Source organism: Atta colombica, unplaced genomic scaffold (assembly GCF_001594045.1).
Source record: "Atta colombica isolate Treedump-2 unplaced genomic scaffold, Acol1.0 scaffold3, whole genome shotgun sequence".
Lineage (NCBI taxonomy): Eukaryota > Metazoa > Arthropoda > Insecta > Hymenoptera > Formicidae > Atta > Atta colombica.
The window spans coordinates 531,354-545,940 of NW_017259403.1; the positions used below are offsets into that span (position 1 = coordinate 531,354).

A 14,587-nucleotide genomic window follows, 5' to 3' on the forward strand; every position below is an offset into this window, starting at 1 on the left:
AAACGCAACTATATGCAGATTTTTGCGATAAATATTCTGAAGAGAAGTCAGAATTCTATCTTTTTTGATAGAGAAATAAAATTCAAAAATTGATATATATATATAATAATATTCTTGAGACTTCCAGGGTGCTTTCTATATAAAGATTATGCATTTCACGGGTTTCTTCCGTGTCCAGATCCATTTTTGGAATGTCAACATTTCGTGAACTTTGCAGTTCATTTCATCAGGACGAAGAGCAACCTGATACTGAGTATTAGACTGCTCCTCGCCCTGATGAACTGCAGTTTATACGATGATATACAGACTATATTATAATGTAATTTGTACTATCGACCTCGATCAAATTCGGCCATCGCTCCAGTATCCCCTTAATTTCAATCCGCTCTCTTGCAAAAATTACTTGTCGCAATTTTGCAAAAGGAAAAAGTTGTTTCTTTTAGCATAAAGTGTTATGCTTATGTATTTCATGGGTACGAATTTTGAAATATCCTGTTTATAACAAACACTGCAGCATACATTATCATAGCGTACACCGTTTGCATAATTTCAAATTATATGGAAATTTAACTTATTTTGTTATTGTGCATTGTTCTGCAACAATTCGAGTAAAGCCAGTTTCGATCATTACTTATATAGAAAATCGCCCGCATCATACTTTGGGAAATGACTCGAGGGAAAGAAGGAAAAGTTATATATACATAGATCTCATAAAATAACTCATTCTCGTGTTATAGCCACTTTTATGTTAAAAAAAATCTTAATTTAATTCGATGTATATACCTGTTTATGTTTATCCTTAAGTATAAAAATAATATAATCGTATTTAAATATTGAAAAATTAAAAAAAATAAGGAATAAAAATAAATTTAAAAAATATTTTAAAAGAGGAATGCACTAAGCGGATTGCCTCCACATACATCCTGTATAACTCTAACATAATCTGAAATAAAGTTATTTATGTTAAAACACCATAAAATTAATTATAGAGGAGAAAATGGTATTATGACATCCCAGTTACATTTTACATAATAACTTTGTCAATAATCAATATTTAAATTGATAATTACATTTGTTAAAATGTTGATTCTGGATTCAAAGTTACGAAATATTTATTACTTAGGATATTATTAATAAAAACGACGATATTGCATAAAGAAAAAAATGGTAATGTGGCTTTCCATAAAAATATCCTTAAGATACAATATTAGTTTTATTTAGAAAATAGTATTTGGTTACAAAATTAATAAAAAAGTAAAACATTTTAAAATATATGCAAATGAATGTATATACATTCACATAACTTCTGCACATAAACTGTTCAGTACTAAAAATAGTACACGTAATATAAATTATATTAGTAGAGTTATAATCGATTATCAAATAATTATTTTGATATGAAAACTTCAAAAAAGAGAACTTGAGTAATTAATACCTATAGAGGGTATTGAATAAAATAACACATTAGTAAAATGCCATGCTATTGTTTAAATTTGCATAACTCAAAATATACACAGTCAAATAAAATGTTAAATAGCAAAAAAATAGCAAATAACACACTCAAAAATATCTATATTCATGTGATAATATGCTGAAATTTAAGAAAAATGTGGAAATAGGTGTAATTAAATGCTAAAATATCTCAGAAACGTTTTAAAATACTTGAAAGTAAAAATGCGTTATAATAAGTGTTGGCTGTTGAATATTCGTATATTAGCTCATGATATAACGGCGAGCTACTGAATAAATAATTCCATAAGTAATCATTAAGATTTGCTATAATAGCGGAGATATTAAGGAAGGTCATAATATACACTGACCATACTAGTAATATCATCTTCTCCTCTAATTATTATGAAAAATAAATTACGATTTTTTACGATAAATTACGAACATAAAAGAAGCTTTAACTCCTTATTTTTAAACAATTTATTTCCGGATTTATGTTTATAAGTCTTTTTTTCTTTCTTTTTAAGTCTCAAATCGCTTCCTGAAATATTGCGAGTAATTTTCTGAACACTCTATATAATGTTGCACGATATTGCATGATAAGAAAGATGATTTCATTTGTATATTGTTCTTATAAAAATTATCTCCGCATAATATCATAATGCTTTGATACATAATACTTAATACGTTTGAGAGTTTCACGGGTGTTTTCTTCAGAGATGGTAGAATTTACGACTCACATACTATATTAGTGGACTCCTCGTCCTGATGAAGTGAACGGCAAGTTCATGAAACGTTAGCAATGAATCACGACATGACGATAATCCGTAAATCGTTCTCTGAATGCTTGAGATATAATTGAACGATATAAGAAAGTTGTACATTTATATTCTGCCATAGAAACAAATGTAAAAGAGATTCGATACAGTTGACATGGTATGTATGTTATGATACTAATAGAAATCCATTGCTTATTGGTTAAACAATCTGTATCATTCTGTATTAGATGAGAACTTAATCAGCAAGAGATCGGAGAAATCGATATGTAATTCCTTTTCCCCAATAATATTTATTAAACAAGAATATTCATATTATTTCTATTATTTCAATTCACATTATTATTATTAGGATTATAGGAAATTGGAAATAAAGGCTCATAAGCTGTATCTTTAATAATTCGACATGAATTTGTATATACATTTGTATATATATTTATATATATTTATATATACATTTGTATGTATTATATATATGTACATATGTACTATATTTGTAATCATTTAGACTGCACGCTGAATTAATTTTTTTAAACTTAAAAATGTAGTTAAATTATTGAAATATCACAATTGAAATTTTGATGTTTAATAAGATCATCTGTTAAAGAGATCTTAATATGTTGAAAATCTGTAAATAAATTTATTTATTATGAAAGATATTACCTCGACTAGAAGTTGAATCCGAATCACTAGCATTCCGTGCGAGCGTCTTAAGTCTTTAGATCATCAAGGCCTTAGTAATAATCTTCAAAATAATCAATATATGTGGAAATAACGTCTTTCTCTCAAATGACGTAATACTTATAAACAATAAGATTCTTATTGGACCGTATATGGAAACATAACAGTAGGAAACAGAAAATAAAGGCCCATATAGGTAATAATATGTATTAGGATTATATTTTTTTACACTTCTTTCTTTATTCTAAAAAAAAATGATGAAAGAAAAGAAAAGGTCCGGTGTATACGAATTAATAGATGCATGCGGATATACATGTACAATGTACACGTGCCGAAATAAAGTATTGTATTAGAAAATTTTAAAGTACTTTACGCTATAAGTAGTAATAATGAATGTAAATTAATTATTTGACTTTATTATTTTGATCAAACAGTCGTGTTACGTATTAATTATATTCCCGGCTAAGATATTGTAATATTTTCGCAATAAATTTTTATTAACAGTTTTTCAACATATTAACATCTTTATAATATAATACCTGATTGAGCACCAAATTATTAAAATTGCTTGTCAATTTAATTTCGCGATTACTAAAGTAATTTAATTGTTATAATTCGAAAAAACAATTTGGCGCGCAATTCAAAAAGATTACACTTATGATATATATGCAAGTATATAGTATATATGGATTTAATTTAAGATTGAATTATTTCAAGCATTAAAAGGTTCAGCTTCGACCGTTATAGGCCTTCAATTTCTATCTAGTTGATTGTATTCTCACATATGCGGTCTAAAATAAAGTTTCTTATTGTTAATTATTATAATTTTACAAATTAGTGAAATTATAACATATAATAAAATTATAATGAAATTATAATATATAATAAAATTATCATAAAATTTAATCATTTATCTAAAATTATAGCTAAATGATGTAAAACACTCATTACAATAAAGCTGATAAAAGAATAAAAATTTTGGTAAATATCTTGTTTAGGGGAGTCCTCTCCAATGATCTTGATATATATATATACATATGTTGTCAAGATCATGATCATGAGTGACCTTCAATGAGTTTTCGTTCGTTATTCATTAAAAAGTTAACAAAAAATTTTTGAAAAATAACGTCTTATTTCTGCCATATACATATTAAAAATTATCCTATTTCTTTTCTTGTTTATGTAATCTCTGCACGCGAACACAAATTCACTGCTTTAGCAAAAAATTTGTTTTTAATGCGAAGAATTTGAATATTTAAAGCAGTGATTCAGCAGTGAGTTAAAGCAGTGATTATTTTTAAACATAAATTTACTGCTTTAAACATATAAAATCTTCACATTAAAAACAATCAGAGAGAGAGGTGGAAGTTGCTTCGCGTTGAAGTCGCGCGCCTCTAAGCAGAGTGCATTCAGATTCCTATTCTATCTATCCGAGAAGATAGAATCTAGTTCCTTGAGCCAGGTGGAATAAGTGGTAATGACATATTAAAGAATTTCTGTGCTATCTCAGCATGTTTGACGTGCATCTATAAAGTTTATATTTCGGGTTATGCCTGCGCTATAAATAGTATAAATCATAATTCAAAACAGACCAAGTATTTTTTAATCATCTACTAATTGTTATATAAGTTGAGGCTAAAATATTGATAAGATATATATCTTATATCTTTTTGTTATTATATATATTTTATTCAATATATAATTACATATAATCAGTGTGGGGGAACTACTATCTAGGTAAAAGTATCTAAATACTTTAACTGTATCTAAAGGCAATATTTAAATCCTTATAAGTAAAGATCTGTATCCGTATCTATATCCGTATCTAGTTATTTTTGGTACAGTATCTTTTAAATTTTAAATACATAAGTACAAAATACTTATACATTTTATTTCATGTCATAGAAAGTTAATTTTTTATTATCTACATACTGTAAATCTTTCTTCTCTAATTCTTAATAATTTTGAACAAGTGCGTTCATTTGTTTCACCCCGAGAGAAAAAATGTTTCACAAATTATGTAATTTCATATAATATTAGTAATTAGTTACATAAAATTATATAATATTATATATAATTATTCAAGGTATCCCCGATCTACGAAATCGCCTCTCATGAGCAGATACACTGAACTGAGTCGAGAAGTCCTTTACCATTGTACAAATTTTTGCAATACTCTAAGAGATATTAATTTCTAAATATCATTGAATAAATTACTATCAAGTATATATCGATCGCGGTCGCTTGTTGCGCGGGGAATAATGACTTGGTAGGCACGTCTTAAGTTATGACGCTTAGCGCGTGTCTACCAGATAGTTCTCGCGCGATATAAAAATTATATAAGAAAATATTTTGCGCTAAGCAGGGAATTTGTCTCATCGGAGCACAATCATGTCCAAAAGTTAGGTTTTATTGAAGGTTTTTTTGTTAATAACTTTTTAACAAATAATGAACGACGGCTAAAATTTGTTCGAGGTCACTCGGGATCATGACTTTGACAACATATCTCAAGGCCAAGGTCATTGAAGGATGGACTCTTATACTTCATATATATAATTACTCATATTATTATTTTTATTATACTAAAAAATAATTTTACAAAAGAAAGAAAGAAAAATATATGAACGTTTGTATGAACATATCTCATATAAAATTATATATGTTTGTAAATATTTATACATGTTTATGTATGTTTATACATAATTATACATATTTATGCATGAAAAATTTTTTATCGGAAAGCCAGGAAATGACAATAAAAAAGCGATCTATTCAATCTTGCTCTCCATTTGTTTATAAATTAATATTTGTTTATAAATTAATAAATAACGAAAGGAGATTGAACGGAAACAAAATTATACTATAATTGTTAATTAATTGTTAAGTTAGAAAAGGATAATGAAAAAGCGATTTATTGATTGATATCTATTTGTTTATAACTTAATATTTAACAAAAGGAAATCAGATAACAATGAAATTATCCGCCGGATATTTGTTAATTAAGATAGGAAATGATAATAAAAAAGCGATTTATTATCTCTTATATTACCTCATATATAGATAGATGAAAAAGAATTTCTTGAAATGAAAATTCCTCGACTTGAATTGCATAAAATGGCTGCAGATATTTTAAAGCAGAGCAAAGCTGCAATGTACTTAACATCATTGTACTTAACCATTAAAAATATTAGGAAGATTAGACGTTTACAATGAGATTTTAAGGCGTAAAACTTAAGCCTTAAGCTATTTCTTAAGACTTAGGACTGAAATTTTACGCTTTAAGATTTCATTAAAGACGCCGCTTTCTATGTCTTACGACTATTTATTGACTGTTAAAAGGAGATAGTTTTGATCCATTTTTACAAGCGTAAAAATTATTCAATTCAATATAATTAAAATGATTTCTTACATTTTTTATATTTTACATAATATACGTTTATATACGTATGTAAACTAAAATATTTTGCTGACGAACGAATTACAAGTTTACAGTCCGTAAACATGATAATATTCGATCACACAGACACAAAATAGTCTAACAGCGTTACTATCAATATGTATATGTATGTATCATTATGATTTGCACTATAACTTATTAATTATCATTGTAATTTTTATCAATTTTTATTATTATTACTCTTATTATTATTATTTTGTAATTATTAACAATTGACGCTAAATTAAAAAGGGAAAAAGAAAGTACAGAGACTCTAGCGATTCAGCAGTTACTAAACAAGAGCGCTACCCGTTATGCTATGGGACTGTGGATACCGTTAATGCCTGTTTAATGTATTACTCTCAGAATTTTTCAAAGTCAATTTTCTTGACATTAGCTAAGAAGCGCGTCTTACTATTTAGCCAAAATAATGTCTGAGTGATACACTTCACGTACAATAAGTTTCAAATTTTTTCTAAATTTCGAACGTCTGAGCATCTCCTTGTAAGTAGAAAAAAAAGTAGAAAAAAAGTTAAAAAGTAAAAAAAAATGTATACCTTTGTAGTAACACCCTTTAAGTTAAGAAGGTTTTGCTTTCGAATCCATTGTGAAATACTACACATAGCCTCGCCATAAGTTCCTTAATTATGTTTATTAATTTTGATGGAACTTTCAATCATTCAAGCATATTCCATATATATATATATACAGCTTCATGTTTGACACTGTCGAATGCCTTTTGAAAGTCAACCAAGTATAACGAAATATTATTCCATTGATTGTTCTTTATTATTATTTTCAATGTTGATGTGATCAATACAAGATTTATTGGGCCTAAAATCGCATTATTCTTGCTGCATCTAAGATTCTAAATCGTGGCAAGTCTTCTGTTACGTAATGATATAATAGAAATTGAGGTTCCTTCGTTTTTTAGGTTTTCAATGCATTTAAGCAATTTATCCGGGGATTGGAGATCAGGTTGTGCGATGATTAAAAATGATCACAAGGAAAAAATGGATAATAATTTATAGGAGAAATTTAGATTTCGACCTCGCAAGGGTTACGAAGATTGTACGGGAGTTCATGCGGACCGGCTTTAAATGAAATTGAAATTGAATAAGTTAATACTATCATTTATTAAATTTTTGAAAGAAAAGAAAATAGTAATTTTATATATATCGAAAAAAAAAAGTGAGATAACTTATATGAAGAGAATGCGAATATAGTTCCTACTTGCGAAAGCCACTGTCATGACGGACTCTATTCCAAGATTATTATATTTTTATACTGACTGATATACTATATTTTTATACTGATTACCTTTTGCAGTTCTTTTATATTCTGGCAATGAGTGAGAAGGTGCTCAGGACCAATCAACATTCTTCAAGATTTGATAGGGCCTATATTCGCACTTGTTTTTTTAAGATAAGACAGTAAGGCTCCGCGTAAGTCCTACACTACGAATCTAGATTTTATGTTAAGAATAAAAATTCGATTTTCTTAATTAACATCCTATGCGAGGCGAAGTAATGATTTATTTCTATCTAAATTTTAAATTGGTTTTAATTTTATAGAGAAAAAGAAAAAAAGAAAAAAAAAGGAAAAATAAAGATATTCATTCTTCGCATTCGGAAAAGTCTTAATATATAATATTACTTAATTATATATGCTATTGTTTAATTATTATTTTAGAAAAAGGGTCTTCAAAAGAAAAGGAAAGATTGTAGAATAGATATTCTTTATCTATGTGACGCATAAGGATATACAAACGTGAGCTATCTGTTGGTTTGAATATCTAAATATCTAAAAGGAATTAAATATGCCTTTTTATAAAAGGGAAAAGATTTTATAATATATAAAAGATATGATAAGGTTTCGAAATAAAGATAAAATAGGGACAAAATATCAAAATCAAGACGAAATACTAAACTAGAGATAAAATAAAGACAAAGTATAAATCATATATTTATAATAAAGAAAGAGAGGATTTTATCGAGATATAACATGTATTATGCTATTATTTTATTACAGTGTTTAGTATTCCGCGTCAGTTGCGACATTTCATTAAATTACCCTTTTTTGAAATTTTTAATCATTATGTCTTTTTTCCAGAGATTATTAAAGGAATTATTATCTCAAGAGTGTTTAAATAGTAGATACAGCAATTCTACTGTTGCATTAATGTCCATTTAGTATTTCTGCCAGAATATCAACAAATCCTGCAGCTTTGTTATTTTTTGATTTCCTCTAATAACTAATCCTAATTTCTAATTTGTAGAGTGCATCACAATTTATATTCAAAATTTCTTTAGTTTTACCTATCGTTTTCTATAAGTTTTGTAGGAAATCTATCTTGGATATCTTCGGTCTAGATGATGTTATCAATTCAGCACTTTTTATTCGAAGTTCTCTCTTTTCAGCTAATTCTCTTTCGTGTTTAATAGAGCCTCTTTTACTCCTTCTTTATTTCGTATAGGAAAATTTATATTAAAATTCTAAATATTAAATAATTTCTAAAGGCTGAATTGAATTAATAATGGAATCATGCCTACATGAACCAACAAGGCTATTTGTGGCTTAACCTTGATTCTCTCCACGTTCAGTTATAAATTTGACATCTTGACGTTTTTGCGGACAATATTATGGTGTGTTACGGTATGAATATGATATTAAATTCAATCGACCTTTATGTAAATTAGAATGTTAGGATAATTTTTTATTATTGAATTATGACTGAAGAAGACTAAGTTGAAACGTTTTAATAATTTTTTATATACAATTTATTTTGTATAATTTTATGGTCGCTAAATTCAAATATACATTAATTATTAATTTACTTTGCTCGTTTATTGCTCGTTTTATTTAATAATTTTTTTATTTTTATTTTTACTGTAAAATAAGAAATTAGCTCTTTAAAGTTTAATTTTAAAGTTTTAATATTAAAATATTTGATTCTTAAAAAATAGATTCTTTATTTTACATTTTAAAAAACACAGGATTTTTCAAAAATATAATAAAATAACACAGAATTTTTAAAGATATTAATTTTATAAGTGATTTAATCAATGTAAAATGTCTTACGAAATGGTATGTGTATAATGTTTCTTAAAAATTGTTTTATCGATTATTTATAATTTTTTTATTTATTTTTAAAACAAATTATCTGCAAAATGTCGGGAGCATGTCAGCATTTCGAAAAAATTATTTATTTTGAAAGATATGAATCTTCATATTTTTTATACCGAAACAGTTTTTGTCTTTTTACAACTTTTTTATTCTCCTGATACTTCGTAGATAACTTCTAAAAATCTAAGAAATTTTATAAGATATCACAACCGTTACTGAGAATTATTTTTTAAATTTAATGATACTATTTAATTATCATATGCAATTGTGCAATATTTAAAATAATAGAACGCTCACGCAAAGCATATTATTATTTATATTTGTCTTTATTTTTAAATGGTACTATGGAATCAACTTTTTTTATTTATTTATTAATACAGAAGAAATAAAAGTAATATTTGTTTTGCCTCGAGATATTTATGAGCACATCTTAAGACATTATTTATTAATATTATATTAGCCAAAGACTAAATATCCGCAAGTGAGGAGTGCGCGCGGCCCTAAGCGCCACTCTAGCTATTAGCTAGCTAATAGTACTCGTTAACTTTAATTTGCTTTGAGATTAGAACCAGAGAACTAAGCTCTAAGAAAATCGATTGAAATGTGCAGATTTCGCCGAGCACTATATAGTATAGATACATCTAAAAAAAATTAATTTAAGCAAATATTTCAGAGAAGATCATTATTTTTATTTATAGTTTATTTTTATTTGCAATAGTATACAACTTTGCTTCTGCCGTTTTCCTATAGATGGCTTTAGCGGTAAGTGGTGGTCGACATAAATAAATCATAGACGTCATACAATAAACTTGGGCATCTGTCAACATAACCCCATAGAAACATTAATCGATTTGTGTCTGCATCATAAAGTTATTCTCGATTGAAAATGTCAGTTTACGAGCCAAATTCTTGTCATTTGCGGGAGGTTTTAATTTTTTGCTTCAATATGAAGAAATCTGTGGCTGAGGCTCATCGAATGCTCTCAAATACTTATGGTGAGGCCGCTATTAGTGAAAGAACGTGTCGTGAGTGGTTTCAACGTTTCAAGAACGATGATTTTGACGTTCAAGGTCATGCTCTGTATTTGGTGGGACCAGCTCGGCGTAGTGTATTATGAACTATTAAAACCGACTGAAACAATCACAGGCGATCGGTATCGAACGCAATTGATGCGTTTGAGCCGAGCATTGAAAGATAAACAGCCGCAATACAACGAGAGACACGATAAAGTGATTTTGCAGCATGACAATGCTCGACCCCATGTTGCGAAAGTAATCAAGACATACTTGGAAACGTTGAAATGGGAAGTCATATCCCATCCGCCGTATTCTCCAGATGTTGCTCCCTCTGACTATCACTTGTTTCGATCAATGGCACACGGCCTGGCTGACCAGCACTTCTGGTCTTATGAAAAAGTAAAAAATTAGATCGATTCGTGGATAGCCTCAAAAGATGACCAGTTTTTTCGACGCGGGATTCGTATGCTACCCGAAAGATGGGAGAAAGTAGTGGCCAGCGATAGACAATACTTTGAATCATAAATGTATAACCAGTTTTTTACAATAAAGCCTCGAATTTCGGAAAAAAAACGGCGGAAGCAAAGTTGTACACCTAATACTTTCAATACCTATCCAAAACTATTACTGCAAAGATCAATTAATACTACTCATATGCATTGTCAACTGTTCGTGTTCTGTTAAACTGTCACACAATAAAATTGTCTCGGAGGACACGACAACCCGTTAGATCTGTAGGAAGGGTTTAAGTTTAGAAATTGATAGAAAAAGGATTAGGAGGGGATTAGAAGGGGACAGAGAAGTAAATAGATCTTAGGTAGTTTGTCTATTATTTTGTTTATTAAGGTTTTGCTTTTGTTTTTTATGTAAATCATTTTAGAGATCATCCTCTTGTAAAAAGAAGATTCAGTATCCAAAATGCCAATATCCCAAATGCATCATTCCATTTAAAATTATGATTAATCTCTACACGATAACAAGAAATCATAGAAAATGTGATTTCTTGTTATCGTGTAAAGATTAATTATAATTTTAAATGGAATGATGCTGGCATTTTGGCTTATTAATATCAAATAGAATATTCTTTTATTCTTGCTAATTAATTGCTTTTCCGTTTGTCCAACTAAGTAGTGACTTCACAGCTGTGGCCTGGCAGGCCTAATCTTATATGCAACATCACATTTATTCATTGTATTTAAGAAATCTTTTCCTGTTTTTATAAAAGAATTAAGCGAATTTATTGATTTAGGCGCCAAGTGAAAACTACAATTATCTATCACATTTTTTAACTTATTGGATATATTTTTGACCTATGGAATCATAAAATGGCATTATCGATTGCGACAGTCAGTAAATAATCGTAAAAAGTGATAAAAGGACTTGATGAAGTACTTTTATTTTATGCGCATGTATAGCTTATTTTCACTTACACATGTCTTTTATTACTTTTTATGATTATTTACTGTCAGGGAGGAAGTATAGTTTTCATCCATTTTTACAAATGTTTTAAAGTAATTTTATCATTTTGTTTTATCCAAATTGTTTTTATTTACAAATGGCACGTGATCAATAAAAATTAACGTGTCATTTCTCGCTTTTGACGTCATGATTTAATGTGGATTACTCAAGAGCCTTCCGACAACAACTTCCGACCCTCTCGCTCTCAAGTCCCAAAAGTATAAAAAAGAGTACACATTACAAACCCACCCGGATGCCCGAAAAAAGAGTATATGTCCTGGAAAAAGAGTACAGATCATTCTAACTCTGAGTGATCTCCAACAGATTTTAAATGGCGATCGCTGTTTGTTAAAAAGTTATTAATAAGTTAAAGTTAGTAATTGTTTCCTTACTTTACATGAAATGTTAAATAAATCTAAGCAGGGAAAGAAGTATGGGATGGATGATTAAGAAAATACGATTTTCCACGCAAAGCTTCCACCTCCTCTCTTGCTTAGGGACATACGACTTTCACGCGAAGCGTGTTTCATCTTACAATCAGGTAAGGGTTGGATTAGGTTAGAATTAAATCGGGGTAGGGATACAGGGAGAAGGCAGAGCCTCTCCCGCGCTCGCACGTGTTCTTTTTACACGAAACTATTTGAAATAGAACAATTGTTGACCTGGTTTCGCTTCAGAAGCAAAGAGGGAAGATTCGGGCCTCCCCATGAATTCCCACTTCGATTTAATCCAAACATAACCCAACCCTTATTTAATTGATACAGGCAGATCTTTTATTTGTTACGCTTTTTTTTAATAACTGTTTAACGAACAGTGATGCTTAAAATCTTTTGAAAGTTATTTGAGGTCACCTTGATAACATGTGAAAGTTAAGATTATTGGCGGTTTATCTGTTGTATAGTTCTACCAAAATTTTCTATCAAAATTACAACTCAAAAATATTAATAATACAAAAATATTAATAACAATAAATATTATAACTCAAAAATTATAAATATCTCGAAAATTATAAGAGATCCCCATGGGTGCGTCATCAAAATCTGGATAAACCGAACAATTTCTTTAAACAAAATGTTTTTAATGAAAAATTAAATATTACAAAAAATCTTTTTACATGACATTTGAGAGATCCCTGTAGAGCACAATTATTCGATATATTCCCCATTAGCTTGAATAATGCCTCTATTCTCGATCTGAAGTGTTTGCACGCTCACTGTAATGTAGCGTTATCCATGCCGACGAATGCTGTCTCAATAGCAGTCCTTAATGATGTCACATTGAGATGCCGAGACTTGTTTGTAACCCTTTCAACGCTCTATACGTAGTAGTCCAAGGAATTTAAATCTGGGCTTGTTGGGAGATCAGAATGGAAGCGAAATTCGGCTTGTCCTGGTAGACTCAAAGAGCATCTGTCGTATCTTTAATGTATACGATTTGTATCGAAAGTCCTCCTCGGCAATTCGACGCATTGTTGGCTCGCTTACACCAACAATCGATGCTAATTTTCGCAACGATTGCCCTGGGTCATCCGAAATCAGCACTTGAGCCCTTTCAACTGCAAAAGTCCTCGCGGTGCGTTTTTTTGAGTGACTCTTCCTCGCATACTGGAATACCTTCATTGGACTGTAAAAGTCTACTGTTCTAAAATCGTATATTTTGCCACAACATCAAAACGATTGATCGGGTATCCAAAGAACCGAATTATTTCCATTGCTAAACGTCCAGCGCGAAGGCTTCGCCTTCTATGATCGCGGTTCTTCGATTATACTCCGCACTTGGTTTCACATCGCGGCCATTTTGAGAATATAATTGTTTACTAGAAGCATCAGGTTTTCTCGGACGCCAACTACTTCTGGTAGAGACACAATATAATGGAAAATTTAATTTGAAATTTGTCCAAATTTTGATGCACTCTATAGTTGTTAAGGCAAAATTGCTCCAAATTATCTTCTTAATCTTGACAACATATGTTAAGATCATTAGAACTGGGAATCCGGAACTAAATAATTACCGCATAAATATTGAAATATTCTATCGCGATTAAATAAATATAATCATAAATATTTTTACCATGAATAGCATTTTTAATTTATAAACATATTCTATTTTTTGATGCATTTTGATGCGATTAATTGCTCACTTCAAAAAAAATTTATTTTTTATAAACGAATCTTCTTTTTTGTTTGTTTATAGCTCTGCTTATGGCAACTCACAAAATTCGTATGCAACAATGAGCTCTCCACGTCATCAACAACATAGCGGCCAACAATTATTGATGTTGCAACAACAGCAGCAACAGGTTCAAATGCAACATATGCAGTATATGCATTCTCAGCAGCAACAGCAGCAGCAATTGCAGCAACAGCAACAAATGCAATATAGAAGTCCTACCGGAGGCAGTCCGACTGCTATGCAAGCAAACAATATCCCGGAAACGAATAATAATACTACGACCAGCGAAGATAGTGATGATAGTACTCCACATTCAGGAATGGTGAGTTAAATCCTAGTCTGCACAGAATATTTTTGATAAATATTTATTACTATCTTTATTTTTTGAAATGTTATATAAATATTTTACGTAAATTTAAATGATAAAATTAAATGATAAATAAATAAATATTTAAATAAATAATATTTTTATT

The 14,587-nt window shown here is 29.3% G+C and overlaps 1 protein-coding gene across 2 annotated transcripts in view; it reads left to right on the plus strand.

Annotated features, from left to right (window-relative positions):
• Positions 1-14,587, plus strand: part of LOC108690199 (TOX high mobility group box family member 4-like) — a 265,219-nt gene that overhangs the window by 175,131 nt on the left and 75,501 nt on the right. For both annotated transcript variants that reach the window (XR_001931869.1, XM_018197379.1), the window contains exon 5: positions 14,136-14,436. Coding sequence is in view for 1 of the 2 variants with exons in the window: in XM_018197379.1 (XP_018052868.1) it covers positions 14,136-14,436 (301 nt within the window). In the remaining variant the exon portion in view is untranslated. The remainder of the gene's footprint in view (positions 1-14,135; positions 14,437-14,587) is intronic.